Source organism: Dipodomys spectabilis, unplaced genomic scaffold (assembly GCF_019054845.1).
Source record: "Dipodomys spectabilis isolate Male_0828 unplaced genomic scaffold, ASM1905484v1 ptg000001l, whole genome shotgun sequence".
Classification (NCBI taxonomy): domain Eukaryota; kingdom Metazoa; phylum Chordata; class Mammalia; order Rodentia; family Heteromyidae; genus Dipodomys; species Dipodomys spectabilis.
In genome coordinates this window covers 4,956,457-4,981,542 of record NW_024870678.1, presented here as the reverse complement: position 1 = coordinate 4,981,542, position 25,086 = coordinate 4,956,457, and the positions used below count along the sequence as shown (strand labels likewise).

Sequence of the window (25,086 nt, the reverse complement as noted above, 5' to 3'; positions counted from 1 at the left end):
TCTCATTACCTTGAAAAACCACCACTGAACAGTTTGCCATGCATCCTGCCTCCTTCTAGACATTTCTGACTTGATCATTTAACAGGAATGTAATGACTGCCTCCAATGTTCTGGAGACAGTGCTAGATACCAAAGATAGGACCAATGATAAGTAAATATAAATTTATATATGAGCATATATGTGTCATCTAGACTAGCAAAAATATTTTTTCACTCAATATTTCATGTTAGCATGCAGAAATAATTCATATATCTATATCTATCTATCTATCTATGTTTGTGGTTTGAACTCAAGGTTTTGTGCCAGGCCAGCTTTCTACCCCCTTTATTTTTAAAGATAGGGTTTTGAGCTTTGGCTGGGTACTGGCCTGGGACCACTTCTGACTGCCTAAGCTGAAGTTATAGGCATACACCACCAGGTCCTGTTTGTGTTTTGAGATAGGGTCTTGTTAACTTTTTGCACAAATTGGCCTTAAAATGTGGTCTTCCCATCTCCACTTCCCATGTTACCTGGAATTTTAACAGCTACATCGTATTCTGTTAGATGTGCCAAATAGAATATTACCTATGTTGTTATTGAAATAGCCTAAAATGGAGCTGAGGATATAGCTTAGTTGTAGAGTGCTTCCCTAGCATGAGTGAGGCCCTAAATTCAATCCCAGTTCAATTCCAGCACCGCGGGGGGGGGGGGGGGGCAGGGCAAGCTAAAAAAATGCATAAAACATATTGCCTTTGCCATTGCTTCTAGAATGTTGATCAACCTGCTTTGGGTGTGGTGCTTGAGCAGAACTTGGCCAGACCTGGTTGGGACGCTCTGGGGCCGAGAGACAGTGAGGGCTGCTTGAACTCCTGGCTCTTCCACAGGCCCACAAGTCTATCACAGGAGCCCAGTGTAGAGGGCCCAGAGGGTCAAGGGCTTGGCTGGATTCACACTTAGTCCCTCTAACTCTGAAGTTGCCTCCATCAGTCCCATCACCTTCTGCTGTCCCCCAAGTCACCTGCATGTATATTATCGGTACATACTGCTGTGGCTTCATCCTGCCTCCTGCATCCCCTTTGTATAACAAATTCTGCAGACTGTTTATTAAACAGGAGGAAGGGAAGGGAAGGAGAGGAGAGGAGATAAACTGCAGGTCATGAACTGGGAAACCAGAGAGGTGGGGGTAGGGGAGTGTGTGTGTGTGCGCGTGTGCACGCACACATGCACTTGTATTTGTATACCCATATGCAGGGGCATGGAGTCCTCCTCTATGGCTAAGGGCAGGAAATGCTGTTGTTAAGTTTTTCCTCATTGTTATTATAAAGGTGATGTACAGAGGGGTTACAGTTACATAAGTCAGGTACAGAGCATATTTCTTTGGGGACAGTGTCGCCCCTTCCCTCACACTCTCCTAATTCCCCCCCCCCCACCCTCACACCCCATTGATGTTTTACACAGTGAGAGTAGATAGTGGCCAGCTGGGCTCTCGCATCCCTTCCCATTATCTGTCCCCAGTCTCCTCACTCAAGGCTCAAGTTCAAGCTCCTTGCTGAGACATCGTCCCAGGCTCAGGGCGGCCTTGCTGTTTCCCAGCTGGGTGGTGAAAAACAAAAATTCAGCCTAATTGGTCCCTGGCTCTTTCCAGTGAACGAAGGAGGTTTCTGTTTTAAGAAATGAAGCGACTTCTCAGCGGTTGATTCACTGCCCACAGGGAGATTTCTGAGCCGAGGCTGCCTGGCCTCGGTAGAGATTTGCATACAGCTTCCACTTCCTGCTTCCGAGCCTGTTGTACAACTTACCTGGGCCGGGAGAGGCTGTGGAGGGAGGGCTAGGGCGACCCGAGGCGGAGAGAGGAGAGTGGAGAGGAGACCACCCCCTGGGCTGGCTGGCTGCCCTGTCGGTCTGTGCTGGATCTAAGGTAAGCAGTCTTACTCTAGCCTCCTCTCATGGCTCAACCACTGACCTATTTTCCAAAACACGGCGTTTTCTCCTAGGCTGAAGCGTTCTGCCCCCCCCTATTTTCCTCTGCCCTCACCGCCCCCCAACCCCCCTTAACTTGTTCTGAGATCAGCTCAGGCAAAGAACATGACAGGAAGCTTTTGCAGCCAGAACGTGTTGCTGGTTTAATGTTTCAGACAGGGGTGAGCCAGGATTAACTCTTTGAAGGGAGAACACCGCGCGCGCGCGCGCACACACACACACACACACACACACACACACACACACACACACAGAGGTACATTTTTTCCAGCTGTTTGGCCACCATTTGTTTGAATACTAAGTCTCCTCACAAGTTTTGACCAAGAATTCAAGTCCTACTCCTCTCAAGAGCACATGATGGCAAGAATGGAGCAGCGTGCCCCAGGTCAAGTCAGTAACAGTGAGAAAGAGAACTCTCTATTTTTTCTATGCTGGTTCTATGTTGGGGAAATTAAAAAATCCACACTGCATGCTTGGGCCCCAAGTCCTCCTTTAACCCTCTCCACAGCACAGGTAGATAATTTGCTGGCACTGGATAGAGCTTTGGGGGTCCTGAGGGGGGAAATGCCAGTACTTGAACCTTAGAGACAAATCTAGTTTCCTGTGACTTTTGATTCAAAGTGTTTTGTATTCTTTTTACAAATGAGAAAAAGGAGATCAAATGGATCATTTTAAAAGAGGATAGGAAACTTGGCTCCAAGTTGTCACTCTGTTTTGTATAGTTCCATCTCTCATTTTGGCTCCCTGAGGCCTGGATATGTTCATAGTAAACTCTGTGTGTGTGTGTGTGTGTGTGTGTGTGTGTGTGTGTGTGTGTGTGTGTGTGTGTGTGTGTGGTGTGAACATGGTTATGTCCAATTCTTTTCCAACAAAACAAGGCTTGGGTAGTCCCAGAGGGGTAGTAGAAATGGGTGGGTGGTCTCGGGAAGACTTGCTTTGTTTACTAATGGTTACACATACATTTTAACTCCTCTCTACTAGTTGGAAAACACCCACCCCACACACAGCAAGGACAAAGCGCTTTGTTTCTTAATTTTCTAGCCTCGAGAATCCAGCAGCCTCGAGAATCCAGCACACTGTCAAAGACATTGTAGGCACTGAGGCTCCTTTCCCACAAGCTTCTTGATTGCCTCATCTGCTCTCTAGGCCATAGGTAAAGCAGCCAGAGCAAGTGGTTGGTGAGGCAGGGGGAGGCAGAGGGAGGCTGGCAGAGGCTGGGTAGTGGTGGCTCTGTGGCAGAGCTGCCTAAAACGGAGGTATCATTTTTGGCTCTCACCAAATAGGAAGAAACAGAGGATTTCTTGAATTAGTTCATGTCCCACTTGGGTTACCCAGGAAGCATAGCTCCATGCACTTATTCACAGAGACAAGGCAGGCCAGGGAATTGGCAGGCAAACTCAGCTCCAAAAGCCAGTGGCTGACTTACTTGGAGAAGGAAAACCATCCTGGCAAGAACAGTCATTGTGTGGGGCCTTTAATGGGAGGGGAAAGGAAATAGTGAAACACATTCTCGCTCCATGTAAGGGCGGTGACTATGATTAGATTCATTATTAGTTGGTGGATACTGTAAAGCCTTAACCTTTTCCAAACCACTGCTTTAAAACAAACACAAAACCTCAACAAGTTGTTATTGTTTCCTTAGGGCAGTTACTTGCTGTAATACAGTTCCAACACTCTTGCCGCGTGGTTGGGCTACTTCAGGGCCTTTGGTACTATACAACTTTCGGTCGGATATCAAGGCCATGTGATAATCCTCCCGGTGTTTTCATTTTGATGTTTCTCTGTATTCCTGAGAAGACAGGAATATCAGCATGTTTCACTTGTTCTGAGTTCCCTGATACTTTTTTTATTGAATTTTATTGTAAAGGTGATGTACAGAGGAGTTACAGTTACCTAAGTCAGGTGAACAGTGTCACCCCCTCCTTCATTTTCTCCCCCTCCTCCCACCAAGTTACATAGTTCATTTCCAACGTAGTGTCTGGTATCACTGCTGATTGGTTCACCCTTTGTCCCACTGCCCCCCCCCTTTTTTTTTTTAGCAAATCACAATGCATCATTATCTAATATCAGACTAACTGCTGTTCAGCTGCTAACTTAGCTTTGAGCCATAAAGGCCCCACCACAGTCCTTCTGAATCTGGTGTTGATCCCATTCCACCAGGCATGATTGGAGACAGACCGTGGAGCTTCTCTGCCCTGTTGATTGAGTGAGAGGGGCTAACAGAGAGGTCTGGATAATGTGAGGATGTTTTGGAGGGAAAGCTTCCAAACTTGAGGACTCTCACTTTTATAAAATGTGAAAGCCTGCTTCTCCCAGGATTAAGGAGTAACTTCCAAATGCTCAGGAAATTACAAGAAGAGGAGAAAGTCATGTTTATAGGCATCTTTTAACAGGAATTCAGCAAGATAGATAGCAGTGGGGTAGTTTGTCTAAATTAAATCAATGTTGTACACATTGCAGAATGGAAATCTCAGATATATCCTGAATTCAAATCATTTTTCCCCTGCAGGCAATTTTAGATTAGCCTTTAAAGGCACACATATATGAATTGCAGGCAACCGCGGCTGCAGAAGAGAACACAGATGAGGACATTAAACTTTAAATTCCTTTCAGATCTAACTAAATGACCCCTAATGTTTGATCACATTTCCTTATCAAAACAATCCAGCAGCCTTCCCTGAGAAAGCATCTGAGGGCTGCCCCCTGGGCCTCTCCCGTTTCTTCCCACTGCATTGTCACCGAGATATTTTTAGTCCAGAAAGCCAGGCTGTCCTTTCCCCCTCCAACACTTCTTGTCGCATGCCCATGTGCTCTGGGCCTGACGGCTCGCCTCTGTGCCTGTGGGGATCCTGGTGGTGATGGACACAGAACTTCCTGGAGACCAAGGGATCTAACCTGACAGAGGGAGGGTAGGCCTCATTCATATGATGCCCCTTAGAGCTGTACCAGTGTTCCCTGATGAGGCAGCTGAAATCAAGCTATTTGGGAGGGAAAGGATCAATGTCCCCCTCCTTAGTCTGTGTGCCCCCCAAACTGTCCCTTTAGTTGCCTGAGATCTTGGCAGTTCATCTTGCCATAAAGAGATCTTGGCTCTCTTCTAGGCATTGTTCTGTGACAGGCTCCATGGTTTTCCTTTTTCCTCTCCCTGGATCAACAGCCCTCTGTCCCATCCCAGGACTCTGCTGCCACTCTGAGCTGTTGGTCCAGATGCGATCTGCCCAACAGCTTACCCTGTACTCTCTTGCCTGTTCCCTGTATCCATTCTTTTCCTTGTCTTCCAGCTGACCATTCTCATATTCATAACACATACATATCAGAAGTTAAAGAAATCTCTCCTAGTCTAATGAGGAGCAAGTTAAATTTTTTTCCTTAGGGTTTTCCTTTTTCTCCCCTTCCATCCTTTCTTCTTCACTCTGTGGCCTGGATTCAATTAGAAACCACAAATGTGTGCTTAGAAAAAACATCTTATCTGGAAAAACAACAATTATAACAAAAACAATTACAACAAAAGAACCCGAACCGGTTTGAAGCTATTCTCTGAATGTTTATTAGCAGCTTCCAATGCATCAGAATCAGTCTGTTCCCATTAATCCATCTTCTCCTCCCTTTCTGGCACAGAGGTGTCTGGGGGCAAACTTCCTCAGATCAGGTCAGCTAGTGCTAGATTTCACTCAGCCAGACGTGAGTCCTCCAGTGCAGCGTCCTGTCCAGAGCCAGGAAATGACCCAGCATCTACAGGGCTTGCACTGTTTCCCATCCTCTGGCAAATCCAGTGGAAGAACTTTGGTGTAAGGGAAATTCTGCAAGTAAACTTGGAAACATTTGTTCACTCGGGTTTGAAGCTGAGCCAAACCCTTTACTCCACTGAGCAAACCAATGTTATGAAAGTTTGCATGCTTTGGGGCAGTAAACAAAGAACATTAATAAGTTTGCTGATTTAAACAAGGGGGGAAAAACCAGCGTCTTTGCCAAGTGCAGTGGCTCAAGTCTGTAATTCTAGCTACTTAGGAGTCAGGATTGAAGGATCAATGGTTCAAGGCCAGCCAGTGCATAAACATTTTTAAGACTGCATCTCAACCAATGGCTACACCTGTTATCCCAGCTACAGGGGAGGTACAATGGCTGGGCACAGTGGTATGTATCTGTCACCCCCAGTGACAGTGACAGTAAGGAAGATGATTGCAACCCAGGCCAGCCTGTGCTTTGAGACCTACCTTGAAAATAACCACAGCAAACTAGCTGGAGGTGTGGCCCAAGGCTTCGAGCATGAGGCCCTGAGTTTAATCCCCAGTATAAGCTGTCTCAAGTAGATATATTAAAAAAATATTCTAGCCAGGTGTGAGTAGCTTACACCTGTAATCCTAGCCACTCAGAAGCCTGAGATCTAAGGATCACAGTTTAAAGCCAGCCTGGGCAGGAAAAGTCTGTGAGACTCTTATCTCCAATTAACCACCAAAGAGCCAGACATGGAGCTCAAGTAGTGAGTGCTAGGAGTAGTGGCTCAAGTAGTAGAGTGCTAGCCTTGAGTAAATAAAGCTCAAGAATAGTGCTGGGCCCTGAGTTTAAGCCCTAGGACTGGCATGCACACATAGAAAAATATTTTCTGGAGAATGAAAAACTAAGAATGGATAATTGATCATGGAAAGTATTTTTTTATTTTTTTTATTTTTTATTTTTTTTGTCGGTCGTGGGGCTTGAACTCTGGGCCTGGGCGCTGTCCCTCAGCTCTTCAGCTCAAGGCGAGCGCTCTACCACTTGAGCTACAGCGCCACTTCCGGTTTTCTGGTGGTTTATTGGAGATAGGAGTCTCACGGTCTCTCCTGCCTGGGCTGGCTTTGAACTGCGATCCTCAGATCTCAGCCTCCTGAGTAGCTAGGATTACAGGCGTGAGCCACCAGCGCCCGGCTGGAAAGTATTTGATCCAATTGGATCCTCTACCTGTGTATGTGTGTGTGTGTGTGTGTGTGTGTGTGTGTGTGTGTGTTTCTTCTGTCCACCTGAAATATTCATGTGTCCCTAGGACTCTTCACTCTATTGTTGACCCAAAAGAATGCTAAAGAGGAAAAAAGAAGAAAGAAATCCAAGCAGTTGATCGCTTAGGAGCTGCTTAATGTGGTTTATTAATTACTCAGACTGCTCGCTCCTGCCCTTCCTCTATCCCTTGCTGTTATTTGTCTTCTTCCAGAGACACAGCACCTTCATTAAATCCCATCCGTCCTTGCCTCAGAGACATCCCCTGGAAGATACCCCCTCTTTAGATGCATCGCCATTTATCATCACCCTTTGTTTGTGCTCTGTCAGCCAGTTTTCAATTTATTTTGAATTCCGTTTATGATTAAAATTTAATGAGATCCAATCAAGCGCTTTTCTCCATCAAGATGCCGGTGTCGTCTCATCGTGCCATCTATTGTAACGGCATGAGCAAAAGGCACTGTAGGTTTCCAGCCTGGTGATGCTTTGCGGAACACAGGTGGTGTGTGTCTGTGCCCGAGTGTCAAGGTGAATTGGTATGAAACACTCCAGAAGCTTCTTGGGAGTTCTGTGGCTCCCCACCTCCTCCCTATCTTTCTCCCAAAGAGCTATGCCAATCAGTGCATTAGAGCCCCAGGCTCTGAGGTTGAACTGCTTGGATTTGAATCCTAGCGCTGCTTCTTACTGGTCTGTGACCTTGAGAAGGTGTCTTAGCCTCCCTGTGCCTCCATTTGCTTCCATTTGCCCTTCCATAAAATGGTACCAACAATAGGGCCTATCAACTAGGGTCACAGTGAGTGATGAATTAGTTAAGCAATACTTGAACAATATTTCTCACACAGAAATATTTCAGTAATTGTTAATAAGTAGAAAGGTAAGATTTCTTAAGTAGATACATTTCTTTAGGTTCATATTTGGATACATTAGCATAATTTTTATTAGCAGTTGGTAAACTATAGGCCTACATAACACATGAGCTCTTTTTGAACTAACCTATTTTTACAACTTTAAGGTTTCTTTAAAAGAAAGGAAAAAGAAGAGCCAAGTGCTAGAATTCATGCCTATAATCCCCGTCACCCAGGAGGCAGATTGGGACAATTGTGGTTTGAAGCCAGCTCAAGCAAAATGTGAGACTCCATCTCAACCAATAAGCTGGATGAAGTGTCTCACGTCTGTCATTCCAGTTACATGGGAGGCATAGGAGGTATGAGGCCTGCTCTGGGCAAAAGCTCAAGACCCTACCTGAAAAACAACTGAAGTAACGAAAGGGGTGGAGGCAAGGCTCCATCAGTAGAGGACTGCTTAGCAAGTTCCAGGCCCTGAATTCAAAGCCCAGCACCACCCAACAGAAAACAGAAGCAGAATGTGAGACAGAGCATGTAAACAGTAAAGCACAAGCTATCTGTTATTTGGCCTTTGCAGGACATTTTCCAACACCTGACCTATATGGTTTAGTGGAAAGACCTAGGAGACTATAGGCTACGTTTGCCATCACCAATCATTTGTCATCTGACTTTGGAAAACCTACTTAGACTCTCAGCCTTTGTAAAATAGTTAGGAACAAAATAGCACCTTTCACTCTACCTCTGGCCTAGACTTAAGGACCAAATGAGATGATGGGAATTGCCTGTACCAGAAATGACTCCATATTCACACATTGCTTAAATAGATACAGTCACCCTACATTAGATTCTTGTCTAGAAAGAGTTCCAAAACCAAATCACTTATTACAATAATAATAATATCAATAACAACAACAACAAATAGTTTTTAGAGCTTGCTATGGGTCAAGCTCTACATTCAACATTTCATACCTTTTATTATCCATATAATATTCCTATGCCGCAAGTATTGCTATTTTCTCCATTTTGCAGATGAGAAAAATGAGGCCCAGACAAGTTTAGTAATTTTGTCAAGATCACACATTAGCTATATAGCCAGCAGAGAAAGAATGTAAACCCAGGGAGTCTGAAAGCACTGCATGTGCGTAAGAATAGCACTTACCTTCTCATGTTCTAGTAACAGATGGGAGCAAAACATGGGTATACAGTCTATTATGTGTGCTCTAAGAGAGACTTGCTTGCCACACAGGTCAGGACCAGGGATGGGCCAGATGGGCTGGCAAAGCAAAGTTGGCTTGGTGGAAGGCAAAGAATCAGAAAGGTAGCATCTGAAGAGCAATAGTAACAAGGCAGACTGTGCTAGAGGAGGAAAAGGACTTCTGGGAAGAGACCTGGGCAGGAGTTGGAGGCAGCTGAAGGAGGTTGACTGAGCTGTGTACAGAAACAAAAAGGAGAATTCTGTGAATGGGACACCAGCGTGCATTGTCACACAGATGTCAAGCTGCTGACTTCTTCTGGTTAAGATGTTCTCTGCAAGGCTGCTATGGGTGGGATAGAATAGTGAAAAAAGGGCTCAGGCCAGCGAAGATAAAAGAACACCAGAGCTAGAAACTGTGGGGAGAGAGGGAGAGAGAAACTCAAAGAGGTAGGAGACAGACACCAGCTGAATCAGAGAGCTAGCTCTCCACCTCCAGCCCAAAGGGTGATGAGCTCCCAGTGAAGAGAAGCTGCTGCGGTCTCTGTAGTCGGATGGGAAGGAGTGAAGGCTCACTTTTCAGCTGTGGCAGTCATTTGTGTGTCCCTGCAGCTGGCCTCTGTAGGTAACTCTGCCCGCTGGTGTCTGCATCCTAAGGGACACGTTCACTTCCTCCCTGGGAGCGGCGGGGGGAGGGGGAAAGGTGGGGATCTCACGGGTTCCTCATACTGGTTCTTAATCTTTGTGAGCATCCACATCAGTTGGTGGGGGTTGGGGGATCCCTTTCCATTTCTAATTGATACAGCAATGTCCTTTGTACAAAGCTTAAAAGTATAAACTCTACTAAAACGTAAACCTCTCTCCTGCCCCCTTCCTGGTCATCCAGTTCCCTTCTGAAGGACATCTACCATTTCTTAATTTCTGAGAGAGGTCACAGGGATCTTACATCACTTTATATGCTGCTATCCCTCCCTCCCTCTCTCTCTTTCCCTCCTTCCCTCTCTCTCTTTCCCTTCCTTCCTTCCTTCCTTCCTTCCCTCCTTCCTTCCTTCCATTTTTGCAGTAATAGGATTTGAACTCAGGGTCTGCACTTGCTAAGCAAGCCATGTCCCTAGTCCCTTTTGCTTTTAGTTTGTTTTTCAGATAAGGTCTTTCGGTTTTGCCTGGGCTGGTCTTAGACCTCTATCATCCTTCTGTCTTCACTGCCCAACTATCTGGAATTATAGACCTGTACTACCACACCTGATATAATTTCTAAACAGTAAATCTTGAAGTTATATCTACTCCAATTCACATAGCACTTTCTCAGTCTTTTATTTTTTGAAACAGAGTTTTCATTGTTCATTGTCCAGATATATATAACAGTTCTAAAAACTCAGAATGGCCGCATGCCGGTGGCTCACGCCTGTAATCCTAGCTACTCAGGAGGCTGAGATCTGGGGATCACGGTTCAAAGCCAGCCCAGGCAGGAAAGTCTGTGAGACTCTTATCTCCAATAAACCACTAGAAAACCGGAAGTGGTGCTGTGGCTCAAGCAGTAGAGCGCTTGCCTTGAGCTGAAGAGCGCAGGGACAGCGCCCAAGCCCAGAGTTCAAGCCCCATGACTCACCAAAAAAACAAAACAAAACAAAACAAAACTCAGAATGTCTCTGGGTATAGGGGCTATTTCCAGCCTTTGCTACTTGTAAACATTACTGTGTGGCCTATCTCCATGAGTCTCTTCACATCAGACAATGTGCACATATGCTGTAGAGGAAATTCTTAGCAGTGAAGGGACCTAAGCTCAGACTTCTCGTAGTTATTGCTGAGTTGTGGAGATGTCACTCTCCTTGGCACAGCAGGAAAGGACCTCCATGGAAGTCCTCATGGTCTCTGAAGTGTGTGGCCTGGTGTCTTCACTGGGGACCTAAGAAGGTTGACTCTGGGCCAGCTCTCCTGTCAGAGCCATTGTTCTCTAGGCTTTCTGAGGCTCACACAAGTCCAGGATTGTCTCCATACAATAGCGACTGGGGCTCCAGGGCTTTTCTGTCCCCTCTGGAGTCAGGGCTTGAAAATGGGGCTCCTTTGCGTCAATCCTGCCGCTGTGACAAAAGTCAGGGACTGTAGCACAGGCCACAATCACGTGAATAGCATCTGGAGTTGCCCTGGAAGAAACCAGAAAAATAGAGATGCCCAGTGATGAGTTTTCAGTTAAACGTTTCTATAGTATTTTAATAAAGACAGAACAGATAAGACTGCATCTCTGACAAAAATCCCACTAATGTGCCCCAATCCCTAATGTGCACAGTGCGTCATTGTGTCTGTGTGTTCTGTGGATGCCCTGTCGGGGTTGACCATTTCTACCAGTTCTGGCTGGAGCTGCCAGAGCCGATGTCTGCGTCTTCCCTGCTCTCCCTGCGTAGAGCTTGCATTCTAGAGGCGAAGGCCCTAGTCCACCCTACACATAGGCAGGATGGATCTAGAAATGGCTTAGGCCTACTTGGTGGTTTGACACTTGGTGGGTATTGAATAAATATTTAGGAAAAATAAGGATGAGAGGATGGGTGAAGGTCACTCATGTGGTGCTTTTTTTTTTTGGTGCTGGTACTAGGATTTGAACTCAGAGCCTTTCACTCTCACTCAGCTTTCTCACTCACAGCTGGCACTCTACCACTTGAACCATGCCTCCAATCTGGCTTTTTGCTAGTTAATTAAGAGACTCATGGATTTGTTTGCATGGGGTTGGGTTTGAACTGACATCCTCAGACCTCAGCCTTCTGAATAACAGGGATTATAGGTATGAGCCACTAGCATCCAGATTATGAAGCACAATTTTAAGAATTCTGAGAAGAATTCTGAGACCACCAGATGTTCCCTGTTAGCCCCTTGGAGCCTGATATTCTGGGGGTAATGCTCCAGCTACACAGATCTGTTCTGCTCTGACCTGGATACCCATCATTTATCTTTATGAACACCTACTACTGCCAGTTACAGTTCTCAGCACTGGGATATATAGCAGTCAGAAATCAGGCCTTCATGAGATTTATATCCTGGAAAAATAGAAGGGGCAATACACAAGGAATCTGTTAACTATCTGCACTTCTAATGTCTATTTGAAAGGTCTTGGAGGATCTTGGAGGATGGTGATAATTGCTGAGGAGGTGAAGGAGGGAAGGGAGAGGGGAAAAGGGAAGAGCATATACTTCTTAGAGGTAATAGCTGAAGAAAGACCTGAAGGAAGAAGGCAGGATTCCATACAGGGGGAAGAGGATTCTAAGGAGAGGAAGAAATAAGTACAAAGGACCTGAGGTAGGCATTTCTGTATGTCTGTTTTCTCTCTTGAACTGTATCACAAGAGACTTAGAGGTAGCAATAGTGTTTTATTTATCTTTAGAAATAATTTTGAACAAAGGAGGAGGCTGCAATACTTGGTAAGAAATGTATGCATTATCCTGCCCATGTAATTGTAACCCCTCTGTACAGTATGTTCTCAAATAAAATAAAATAAAAAAAAAAAGAAATAATTTTGATCCCTTTTCACTAGATAGCTTTTGGTACCTTTTGAATTTTGTATCACTTGTAGGTATTTTAAAGGTAAAACAATTTAAATTGAATGTATGTTCCAGAAGAGGTATGTGCACCATGGAGTGGAACACATAGTAGGAATCAGTCATTAGTCATTTTCTATGAAGTTAATATTGATAAGGGAAAATATCCTTAGAAGAGGATCAGAAAGGCTCAGTAGCTACATGCAGATGATCATATAAAATGATGTTACTGAAATGAACTCCAAGAAATGAAAACAAGGTTTTTATCTTACTCTTTGTGCTTATTTAATTTTAATTTTATTGTCAAGGTAATGTATATAGGGTTACAATTACATAAGGTAGCGAATATATTTCTTGTTGAACTTGTTACCCCCTCCCTCACTTTACATCATTGTTTTTTATTTCTGCAGCTTTTGCCTTGTATGTAAGTTTATCTGATTTGGGGAGTGGAAGGGGAGACAGAAATGATGGGACAAAAGACAAACTCATTCAGCAATGAGACTCACTAGACACTATGTTGAAAATGAACTATGCAATTTGTGGGAGAGGAAGGTCAGGAGGGAAAAAACAGGAATATAATGAGGGAAGAGGTGACACTGTTCAACAAGAAATATACTCATTACCTGTACATCACCTTTACAAAAAGTAAAGTAAAATAAAAAATCTGGACAATAAGAAATAAGTAGGTAAACACAGTCCAGTTTGTTTTTGAGGTGATTACTAATCCTGCAGATCCTTCTATTAAAAAGCCATTCAAAGCTATGTACCAGTGGCTCATGCCTGTAATCCTACCTACTCAGAAGGCAGAGATCTGAGGACGATGGTTCAAAGCCAGTCTGAGCAGGAAAGACTGTGAGCCTCTTATCTCCAATAAACTGCCAAAAAGCCAGAAGTGGAGCTGTGGCTCAAGTAGTAGAGGGCTAGCCTTAAGCGAAAGATCTGCTTATTGTCATCTGAGGGCCCATATCTTCCTTTTCAGACCAATTTTAAGTACCCACAGGATGGGCCTCAAGTTTCATATGAGATTACCGTACTTGTCACTTTTCTTATTAGGTTCTGGGGAGCCCTTTAAAGACCCCTTAACAAGAGAAGTCAAATTTCTGAGTTGAGTTTTTTCTTTTTCTATTGGTAGGAAAATGGGACGATTTCTACCTGAGCTCCTCAGTTTGGAGCACTGAGGCTGAATCACATGACAAGCAATTATTGAAAGAATCGAGTCCTCTTGTTAGCTGGCTCACTGTCTGCCTGTCTTGGTCCTCCACACTTGGCCCTGGGCTCCTGCATGCAGGAGATTGCACAACACTCATCCACCCCCGAGAAAACACTTTGGCTTCCTGACCAACCGTAGAGCATTTTGTAGGGCATATCTAATTTCATAGCTGTAGACAAATCGTGAGGAAGAAAGGAAAACAATGGTGAACAGTTTTGAATAGCAAAGTCAAAATCTCTATTTTTTGGTAGGTTCTTAGTCATTAAAAGGCATTTTTTTTTTAGTTCTAACCAATTTAGGTAGTGAGTCTGCAGAGCCAAGGGACAAAAGCAACACATAGCCTAGAAAAGAGACAGATGGGAAGGGAAAGACAGAAGGGTGAGGGTAAGCTAGTTAGGAAATAGAAGCTGAAGTTTTCTGTGGTGCCTGGAAACACTGTAAAGGATGCTGGGCAGTAGGTGGGTGTGTGGAGTGTGGGAAGTGTTAGAGAGGGAGTGGTTAGGTTGCTTTTATAGGCAGTGAATTCTTTTTTGTTCTGTTTTGCATCTTACTATATTGTCCAGGCTGGTCTTGAATGCCTCAAGTGATCCTCTTGCCTCATGCTCCCAAGTTGCTGGGACTTCAAGTGTATACCATCATACCCAGCTTCCTATAAGCAGTTAAGAATATCATATGGGGGTGGACCCAATTATACAGTGTATACCTACTATGTGTGAGGCCATGGCTTCTATCCAGCACTGCAGGAAAAAGAAAAGAGATAGTTGATAATAATAATAAATGATGTCCCCATCTGGTTGAAGGTGATGTATTTCAAAATGTATGTGGTTTTGTTCCTATTGGATTGAGTACAGGGCATAAAAGAAAGTGAATTCATGCTCTTCAAAAGCTGTCTTAGAACAATAATTTATGTACTCTGTGACTGCAGGCACAGTAAGCCTTCAGTAAACGTTTGTGGTTGAAATGCTGCATGGATCCAAAGCAGGAATTTAAAAATCCACACACAATCCTTTTTCTCTCTAGTATTTGAAGTGTGCTATGTACAAAGGCCTTGCCTAGAGTAAACCTCTGGGATTTTTTTTTTTTTAACTCTGGGCCTCATGCCTGATGTGCACACAATCTGGGATTTTTTTTCCTCGAACTTTCTTGCTCTTTTGCTATGTCTGCTTAGTAGCCTTCTGCAAACCTCTAGTGTCCTTACCTCCTCTATCCTAACCAGCCCCTACTTCTCCTAGGATAGGGCATCATTTCAACCAGTTGAAGATAAAGGGAGAGAGGGAGGATTTCTTTCTCCTTCTGGGAGGTTGATGAGTTCTATTCTCCCACATAAAAGCAATAGCTTGGACTGTGGGCTCTGCCCAGGGAGGTATGGGCAACTTCAGTGAGCTTTTGGTTGCAGCTACTTTTGATGCAGGCTTAGGGCTCAGAGGGAATGAAGTCCTTGAAGTGGCCTAAAGTTGTTAAGTGGAAAAAATATCATTCTGACCTCTCTGCTTGTGTTCTAAACTTGTGTTTTCTTTATCTAAAAGGACTTCTTTTATTTCTTAATTAAGCAATAGCCACATGGAACAAAATTTCTAAAGTTCAAAAGGGAAAACTCTCCCTCCCACTTCTCTTCCCAGCCTAGTAGATCCTAGAGGAAAGCAGTGTGGCAGTATCTATGTGCCCTGCACATGATTTGCACATGTAGAAGCAGATATGCCCACAGCAGCCTACGCACATATATGTGTGCATGCATATGCACAAGGACACTCAACCCCCTCTTCACTTTTGCTACACAAAACAGCAGAGGAGTGTACATATTGTTCTGCTCATTGCTTTTTTTTTTTGACGCCTAACAATATGTCTTGGAGATCATTCCATTTCACGTAGTGAGATTTACTTCATCATGTATTCCAAACACACACAAAGCAACCCACATTATGATAATTTCTCTTTCGTCAAGACTTGGCAGTTGATTTTCATCCATTTTTCTCTTGCTGGTGAGTGACTTCTAGTCAGATTCTTTGAACTGCCTCCCAGATAAAAAAAATCTTAATAAGCATTAGTGCTTTTTGCCTGGAGGATAAGTAAACAACTTTATGTGATTGGGGCCTGCAAGCACAGTGGTGTTAATTTAAACCACATCCTGAGTGAGGTCCCTTAAGGTCATAAAGTGGGGACTCCAAGCATTGATCTGTCTTCTGAGGCTATGTTGTTTTTGGTGATTTTTTTTTCCTTGTTCCAGCAACTAGAATGAACCGAAGTATTCCTGTGGAGGTTGATGAATCAGAACCATACCCAAGTCAGTTGCTGAAACCAATCCCAGAATATTCCCTCAAAGAGGAATCGGAACCACCTGCTCCAAATGCAAAGAACACACCACCCACCAGCCTGCCTGCACCCCAAGCCCTGCACTATGTTTCAGGAGACTTTTCTCAGGCTCACCCTCTGAAACTTGCAAGCCACCAGTGGCCGGTGTCGCAGCAGGTCACCTGCCTGCGCACTAAAGTCCTGGAGGAGAGTGAAGACAGTTTCTTCAGAAGGCACCCAGACCCAGGGAGAGGTTTGTCCGTGGGCTCCTCTGTAGCCAGCCGGCCTGAGGCCGAGTCTGTGCTTGGAGCCCTTCCTGCAGAGCATCAGTTTTCGTTTATGGAAAAACATCATCGATGGCTGGGATCTCAGCTTTCAGCAGCTTCTCCTGACACTGGCCATGACTCAGAAAAATCAGACCAAAGTTTACCTAATGCTTTGGCGGACTCCTCGGGCCACAGCCGAGGGATGGTGCCACGGCCTCAGCCCCACAGAAACCCAGCAGATCCAGATCTGCCCACGGCAGACACGGGGTATGATTCTCAGCCCCAGGATGTCTTGGGCATCAAAAATCTGGAGAGACCCCTGCCCCTCACGTCCACATGTTACCCCCAAGACCTCCCCGGTCCTCTGAGGTCCAGGGAGTTCCCTCCGTTTGAACCTCAGAGATATCTAGCACGTGCACAGATGTTGCTGCCCAACCCCTCCCCACAGGCTCCGTGGCACTATCAGTACCACTGTCCCGGAAGACCGGATCACCAATTGCCATGTAAGTGATGGTTACTGCCTCTGGACAATCTGGGATGGGTGACGGATGAAACAAACACCCCTCATCAGGGGACCAGCCATCATGTCAGAACACAGAGAGCAAGTTCTGTTTCTTACAGGGCTTTTTATGGGTGTCTGTATGTACAAGAGACCTTTAGAGAACACTTCTTTCTTAGCCCTAAGTCTGTCTTACTTGGGGGACAAACCTTTAAGGACAAAACAGATTCTGCTGTCTGGTATCAAGTCAATTTATTTGTTGCCCTAATTCGTGGGCTTCTGGGTTCTTCCTTCTCTTTATGCTTCCTCTCCATCTTAGACTTGGTGGAGAAAATGGGGCCATAGATGCCACTGCATGGTGAATGCCCAATCACAGGATGGGTGTGGTGGCAGATTCCCATAAGTATGAATCACTGAGAACTGAACCTTGGTTAAGGTCAGAGCTGCATTTGTTTCTCAGTGATTCCCAAGTTAAAGGGGAATCATTTGTGAATTTAACACCATAAAGCACTTTTTATTATTGTACTAGCTGCATGTATATTTAGTTACCTTCCCCGCTCAGTTGAAATATGCCAAATGCTACATTATATCTCTTTAGAGAGATTTACTAAGTTGTTATTAACCCAATCTCTATTTTTGGACATTTCGAACTATTTCTAGTTTCCTGATCCAATATGTAATGCTCATGACAAACATTGTGCACATGGGTTTTATCTATGTTTTGAACTCCCTGAGTAAATATGCAGAAGTGCAAATATTTAGTCAAAGGTTCTGTGAGACTAAGTCCCCAGGAGTTACCTTTATCTCCTGGCAGGAGAAAGCTTCACTATGATGGACAAAACAGGCAGAATCAAGCCCCATCATGAAAGATGAAACAGGCATCAATATAATAATGACAGAGGGAGGGTCCCAGAAAAATCTTACTATAGGGAAAGTAGTTGTCCTGTTGAAATCTAGTCTTTAGAAATAAGCATAGCTCCACAGGAAGGCTCCCTTAAGAGAAAGACACTCACAGCTGAAAATATTTTCTGCATTAATACTTCAGGACCTGCTTTCTTTCTTTTAGCAGCTCACCTTCCCCTTGCCCTCTTATCATGGCCTCTATGTAGGGTTGGAAGGGGGCTGTTTAGGATCCTAGGACAGGTAATAAAAGGCAGACAGGAGAGAACTTGGATAAGAGATGGGAATAATTTGCAGAAGATGTACGAACAGCCAAGATACATATGAAACCAAGCTCAACATCACTAGTTTAAGAAATGCACAAAACTTAAAGATACATTTCCCATAATTAGGGGTGCAAAAATAAAGACCTCAGGCAATACGTGGTATTGATGGGGTATTAGGACAACAAACACTTCTCATACATTGTGTGTGTGTGAAGGACGGGTGCTGGTACCGGGGATTGAACTCAGGACCTCAGTCTCTTGCTCGGCTTTATTTGCTCAAGGCTGGCACTCTATTACTTAAGTTGAGTTGTATCTTTTAGTGGTTATTGGAGCTAAGAGTCTCTGCAATTTGTCCACTAAAGCTGGCTTTGAATCTTGATCCTTAACCCTCAGCCTCCAGAGTCGTGAGGATTCATTGTTGGCAGGAGAGTGAATCAGTACTTTCTGGAAGGCAATTTTAACTATTTATCAAAATTTTATGTGTACTCCCTCTCTGGCCAGCAGTCTTGCCTATAATCTATCCTATAGAAATATTAAACCCATAAAATACATGAATAAGAATGTTTACTAAAGCATTGTTATAGTAAAGTAAAAGCACAAACAACTACACTGCTCATCAGTAAAGGAGATAGTAAGTGTAGATGGTCCCTTAGGACTTTTTGCCTTTAAGATAGTATAAAATCAATAGGTATTCAATGGAATGTGAGCCCAATCCCCCAGTCAGCCATATAGGATCAGGATGATAAGCAATCCACACCCTCTAGTGCACTGTTGCTAAGGTAATGATGTTGCATAGGTCAGATGCATTAAATGCATTTTCCACTTCATATTTTCAATTGCAGTAGGCTTTATTGTGATGTAGCCCCATTGTAAGCTGAGAAACACTTATAATTTATGATTTATTTATACAATTGTCTGCTAGGTCCCTGTTGCATGCCATAAAATAATATATACATTCTGACATAAAAAGGATTAAGTTGAAAAGAAAGATGTTGGTGTTATACATGTTGAAAACAAAAAGCAAAAACAAACCAAAAAAAACCTATATACTGAGCTGGGCACTATAGCTCAGGCCTGTAATCCTAGGTGCTTAGGAGGAAGAGATCAGAAGGATTGAGCTTGGAGGCCAGTCTGGCAAAAAAGTTTTCAAGAATTCACTCAGTAAAACTCTCAGGGAAGTGTCATGTATTTTTCATCCTGGCTTCATGGGAATCATAAGTAGAATTGTGGTCCGGGACAGCCAAGGTAAAATGTGAGACCCTATTAGAAAAATAAAAGCAGGACTAGAGAGGTATGGCTCCAATTGTAGAGTATTTTATGCAAGCACAAAGTTGTCAGTTCAAACCCCAATTCTGCCAAATAAATAAAAAAAGGAAAGAAGGAAGGAAGGAAAAAATTTAAAAAGAAAAAAAATCCAGGTGATGGGTAGCTTGTGCCTACAAATCCTAGATACTGAGAGAAGTCTGAAGTCTGGAGGACTGCAGTTTGAAGCCAGGTTGGGCAGAAAGTATTTGGGACTCCATCTCCAATTAACCAGCAAAAAGTCAAGCAGGAGGCATGATGGTTCAAGTGGGATAGCACCAGCCCTGAGTAAACAAGCAAATGAGCTCATTGAACATGAAGCCCTGAATTCAAGATTTGGGACCTTAAAAAGTTTAGAAGGGTTGCACCAAATGTTAACAATGATGAGAGCTGAAAGAAGGAATTACAAATTCCCTCTAACTATACTTCTGTTAAATTTTTATAGCAAACATTAATTAGTTCTATGCTTCAAAAAAATAAAAGTTGAAAAGAAAACAAGAACACATACAAGGTGAGATTGCCCTCATTCACCTTGCATGTGCCTTAAGCCTGGCCTCCAAGGGCATTTTATATCATCGCTGGGAAGATGTTAAGGTGGCCCAGCACTTACAGCTTTTTGTAGGGCACTGAAATTCCAGAATATTAATGAGACACCTAGAAGCAAGGACTCTTAGGAAGGCTGTTCTCAGGACGAAATAAGGTAATGTATTAAAGCTACTCAGAAAAAGGCTGGATGCTAGTAAGCCTTCGATACTTTTAGTTATTATTGTTATTTTTAAATGGATCCTACAGAGTGGGTGTCAGTTTCCAGCTCCCTCTTGCTGGCACAGATTTTAAGCATTCAGGGCAGGTGTTCAAATGCTTAGTTTCATGTCAGGGCTATAACTGCACTTAATTGCCAACAAAACCACTTCAAAAGAGCTGTTCACCTGAGGGATGCTTGTGCAGTTGGAAACCATGGCTACGTGATTCTATTTGGCCTTAGAAGAGTATTACTTCTTTGCCAGTTAACGAATATATAAATAAAAAATGATCACCATGCAAATGGCATATGTTAGCTTCTTGAAAGTTAAAGCACAAACGGTTACTGGTCATCCTTTTCATGAAAAAAAAAAAAAAAAACCCTGACAGTTTTCAAAGTAGATGAAAATGAGAAATGGAATAGGCTCCTTACACCACGCCTGGAAAGAAATCTGCCTCTGTGGCTTCAGAACTCTCCCAATGAAGGTCACTAGAACAGAGTTCATGGCTGTGCAATCAAATGAAGCCCCAATGCAAATATCCTGGGTAAAAAGAAGAAAGGAAGTCTAGTGAGCAGCTATTGTATTGTAAAATCTTGTTCTCTCTACTAAGCAGAGGGAATAAAAAAGAAAGAAAGTAGTGGGTACAGACCTACAATTGCTCCTACAGTCTAAAAAGAACCAGAAAAAAAAAAGTGACCATTTGCATGCTGGAATGCATATACAATTGAAGTAAAGAGGAAATAAACCAGATGCAAATAGAAGGAGTAGGAGATGAGGATAAGATATGTGTGGCTGGAGCTCAGCTGCTTACAGCTGTCAAGTGCCTGTAAACAGTTTATGTTGGCCATTTTGCTTCCTGGCTAACCTGATTGTGTTTTCTCATGCTGTTTTTCTGACAACTTAAAAATCAGATTTTATTTTCTTTCTCATCGCTTTTTTTAATACCATTCTTAATAAGGAAGAAAAATGTTGAAGGTTTTCACCAATAAATGGGAAGCCTCATTTAGGATTTGGTTTACAAATTCCAAGTGGTAAAAGCCCAGTAACATGAAGACAGTGCATGCAGGCCAAGAGTATCATAGGACCGACAAATCACAAGCAGCACCAGGCACTTACTTAGGATTGCACCAGACGTCCATTTTTGTTGTGTGAACTGAGGAGTTATGCTAAGGAATCCTTTGTCTATCACTTCACCCACCTTCCATCCCCTGTGGCAGGGGAGTTTTAAGCAGTGATTCTCAGGGAAGTGGCTGCCAACTTCTTTGCTTTCCCTTCTTAACACACTAACTAGTGTGGGCTTGTGTTTAAATACAGACACCCACAGACACACAGGTTTTTCTGTTTTCCCCCCTCTTTCCATATTTTGAGCTGCCCAAAGAAACTGTATCCTCTTTATCTTTGTTCACCAAGTGCTAAGTAATAAAGGTTCTAGGAGGATTTATTGAATAAATAAAAAGAAAGCTGTTCTTTCCTTCCTGGGGAAAGGAAGAAAATTCTTAGCAATGGGAAGAGTCTTTGTGCTGTCTTGCCTTGAGAAAGCTATCTTTTAATTGTCTAGTAGAGAAGGAAAGATGAGAGGAAAATGAATTTAGAATCAGAACATGTCTGTTCATTTATCAATTTACGCAGAAATATTTGTGAGTTCTATGCTAGGCACTGAGTGTAAGTGATGAATTCAGCATTTATGGTTGTAGAGCTTACAGTCTATTGAGACAAGAAAGAGATAGAAACTGGCCCATGATAACCAGGTGCCGGTGGCTCACACCTGTAATCTGAGCTACTCAGGAGACTGAGATCTGAGGACTGCAGTTCTCAATCAGCCTGGGCAAGAAAGTCTGTGAAACTTTTATGTCCAATTAACCACCAGAAAACTGGTAGAGTGCTAGCCTTGAGCAAAAGAGATCAGCACCCAGGCCCTGAGTTCAAGGTCCATGACCAATCCCCCCCCCCCCCCCCCACAAAGAAATTATACATGCTGTAATGGAAATACTTGGGTCTTGGAATGATCATCAATAGGCAAGCTGGCCAAGATGGCCTCTTTACATATTGTTGAGCTGAACCTAAAGGATGAGCCAATCAAGGGAGCAAGATGGCAGACAATGTTAAGGTATCAAAAGCAAGACAGTAGGGCAGAGTCAGATGATATGCCAGAAGATGAAGGATGCAAGGGCCATGTTGAGCAATTTGCATTTCATTCCAGTAAGACCATTTTAAGAAAACAAGAGAGGGGCTGGGAAGGTGGCTCATTGGTAGAGTGATTACCTCGCATGCATGAGGCCCTGGGATCGATTCCTCAGCACCACATAAGATATGGCTTTTTCTGCGGCTCAAGTGGTAGAGCACTAGCCTTGAGCTGAAGAGCTGCGGGACAGCACCCAGGCCCAGAGTTCAGGCCCCATTACTGGCAAAACAAAACAAAAACAAGCAAACAAAAAACAAGAGAATCAAACTCTATCATCCTCATTGAGGAACTTAAAACATCACCTGTCAGGTAGCAAGGAACCAATAAATGTTACCATTATTAAACATAGTATCAATTTAAACAATAAGGGCTTGCTCATGATAGTGCAACACAATGATTAAAACTTGAGCAATAAAAATATAGTCATTCATCTAATAAGCATACTTTTTAATCAAGCAACTTTCCCAATACAATAGCCAAATTTCCATGTAAAACCAGTTGTTTCATTCATAAATGGGAGAGCTCATGGTTTGGTTGAATCTCTGATATCAAGTATTTCTTTGTTTGAAGCAATAAAAGGACATCATAGAAGACTTTGTTGCCAGGTCCTAATTTTAAAAATCAATGAAGCAGATCATTTTCATCTGCCCATATAAACTGGTATAACTTTTTTGTACCACAGTTGGCCATTTTAGAAATGAAAGTTACAGCTAATCAAACACTTAGCCCACATGCCTTAGTGATTTTAATGGCATGATTTGTTGCTATGAGACAAAAACATGTTGTGCGGGAAATAATCTGTTGGAAATCATATGACCTTGATTCAAAGGCTTTTGATTAACAGCACTAACATCCGTTTTCTGGAAAAGAAACAAACCTTATGATTAGACCTTGGTAGTCCTTTTAAAGCAAATAAAATGTTATTAGTCACTCAAAATGGATATGGAAGCAGAAATGGCTCCAAAGATTAAAAACTCCACTTGAGTTCACTTGGAATCCCACTCTTGGAAAAGCTTTCAGGGCTACTGGCAGTTTCTCTTCTTGGACATTGCCTTCTTCCTGCTTTTGGAGAAAAATACTGATTAAAAAAAAAAGAAAAGGAAGAAAGAAAGAAGTGAGAATGAGAAAGAGGGAGAGGAAGAGAAAGAGGGAAGTTAGGAAGGAAGGAAGGAAGGAAGAAATGAAAGACACGAAAGACACGAAGGAAGGAAGGAAGGAAAGAACAAAGGAAGGAGCGAGGGAAAGGATAGCAAGTGAGACGTAGACAGTCTAGGAGACGTGAAACCTAACAAGCATACTATGTCATTGGAAATGGCTTCTGCTCTGCGTATAAGTCAGCTTTGTAGCCACTCAGACTTCATTCATTTTGCCAGTGTGACCATAATATAGTTGATGACATCATGGCAAACAGATATGGTCCCTACTTTTGCAGAGCTTACATTCTACTATGGAAAGTGGACAAGAAGCTGAAACCTAAATTACATCCTAAGAGTAACACAGAAAATAAAAAGATAAAAGAATGTGGCTGGATGAAGAGGTAGGATTCTTTGAACAAGTGACATCTAGGAGAGCCGTGAATGATTAGAAATCGGTCTGTTAGGATGTAAGGCAAAAACATTCTGAAAAGATGGTAAACTAGGGTCCCAGAGGTGAGGACCAGATGTTCAAATGAACACTAGGCTTGGTGAGCCACCGAGTGTGTCTAGGAGATGAGATCAAGGGGAAGGACCTTGCTCCTACAAGATGGAGTTGTAGCTACAGTGTGGCCCACTCATGAAAGACTGAACTGGTAACCGGGCAGGCCTCTTATCTGGTGATTGATATAGTGGCACTCTAGCTATCCGGACTGGTCCTATTGCATGACCCTCCCACTGACAGTCTGTCTCCTGCCAGGCTCACCAATTTTAGAGCTACCCTGCAAGTCCTGGTTTCCTTGACAGCCTACTTGGCTATATCCCAGCACCTCTGGGATAAGCCTGGGCAAATCTCTCTCTTCCTCCCTCTCCTTAAACTCCTCCCACTTGCCACAACCCAGGCCTAAGCAATAACATGCCAGGTCAGAGCCAGGAGACAACTTGGATTAGAAGGACAGGGTTACTTTTGTCAGAAAAAGCCTGGCAAGGAAGGACCCAGCTAATGCCAGGGTCAAAAGAGACAACAGGCTGACTTCAGGGAATAGGCATGAGAGATTGGCTGAGGCTTATTGCCAGGGCCATCCAACTGAGTTTCCCTGTATGCATAGTGTGGGCACCTGAGACCACAACACCAGTGAGCATGTGCATTATTAGTCTTCGGCTCTACACTGGAAGATGTCACTCCTCTGAATTTTCCTTTCAAAGTCACATTCTTAGCCACATTTTCACCATCCCCTTCTGTTTCCTACCCACTCTATCTATTGTTTCCTTGCTCCCTTTTTTCTTTATTTCATGGTGCATCTCTGCATGAGTCCTATTTACATAGCCTACTTCCATGACAGGCAGTCTTGAAAGAATGAGGAACACAAAAACAAAAAACAAATCCACAACCACATCAAAAAAAGAACCCCAAAGCTCCTTCTTACCCTTATCCCTGGGTTATCGTACCTCTTACCTGGGTACAGGTGGCCGTGCTTGGAGTCACAAGGAAAGGCTTAAGGTCCGTTGTGTAGGTCCATGCAGTTGGCTATCTCCGGTCTCCTTTGGGCCTAGGTAAGTTCCTCTAGGCCCTCCTCTCACCTGTATCATGCTCTCTGTGTTCCTCCTCTGAACTTCTCTTCAGTTCTCTCACCTGAACAGTCAAGGTGCCCTTGTTACCTTGTGACCCTGCTCCTCCCAGGCCTGGCTGGGGCCAACTCACTCCCAGGTTACAGATTCACATCAGTCCTTGCCAGCCTTGGCTTTACTCCAATTCCTGCCTTCTTCAAATTGCCACGATTCCAAGTACACATAGGCTTTA

The 25,086-nt window shown here is 43.6% G+C and overlaps 1 protein-coding gene and 2 long non-coding RNA genes across 4 annotated transcripts in view; 1 reads left to right on the top strand and 2 right to left on the bottom strand.

Annotated features, from left to right (window-relative positions):
* The first annotated feature begins 1,730 nt into the window (after positions 1-1,730).
* Traf3ip2 (TRAF3 interacting protein 2) overlaps positions 1,731-25,086 on the top strand; it is a 43,070-nt gene continuing 19,714 nt past the window's right edge. For both annotated transcript variants that reach the window (XM_042697581.1, XM_042697520.1), the window contains exons 1-2: positions 1,731-1,898; positions 15,930-16,763. In XM_042697581.1, the coding sequence (XP_042553515.1) occupies positions 15,938-16,763 (826 nt within the window). In that variant the 5' untranslated portion in view covers positions 1,731-1,898; positions 15,930-15,937. The remainder of the gene's footprint in view (positions 1,899-15,929; positions 16,764-25,086) is intronic.
* On the bottom strand, positions 10,544-22,261 carry LOC122123331. Its single transcript, XR_006150386.1, has 3 exons — positions 22,233-22,261; positions 14,413-14,442; positions 10,544-11,112 (listed from the first exon to the last, which is right to left on the bottom strand). It is a non-coding gene; the product is annotated as an uncharacterized LOC122123331 (long non-coding RNA).
* Positions 22,378-25,086, bottom strand: part of LOC122123256 — a 66,495-nt gene continuing 63,786 nt past the window's right edge. The window contains exons 2-3 of the long non-coding RNA XR_006150375.1: positions 24,742-24,918; positions 22,378-23,214 (exon numbers count right to left, since the gene is read on the bottom strand). This is a non-coding gene — a long non-coding RNA (uncharacterized LOC122123256). The remainder of the gene's footprint in view (positions 23,215-24,741; positions 24,919-25,086) is intronic.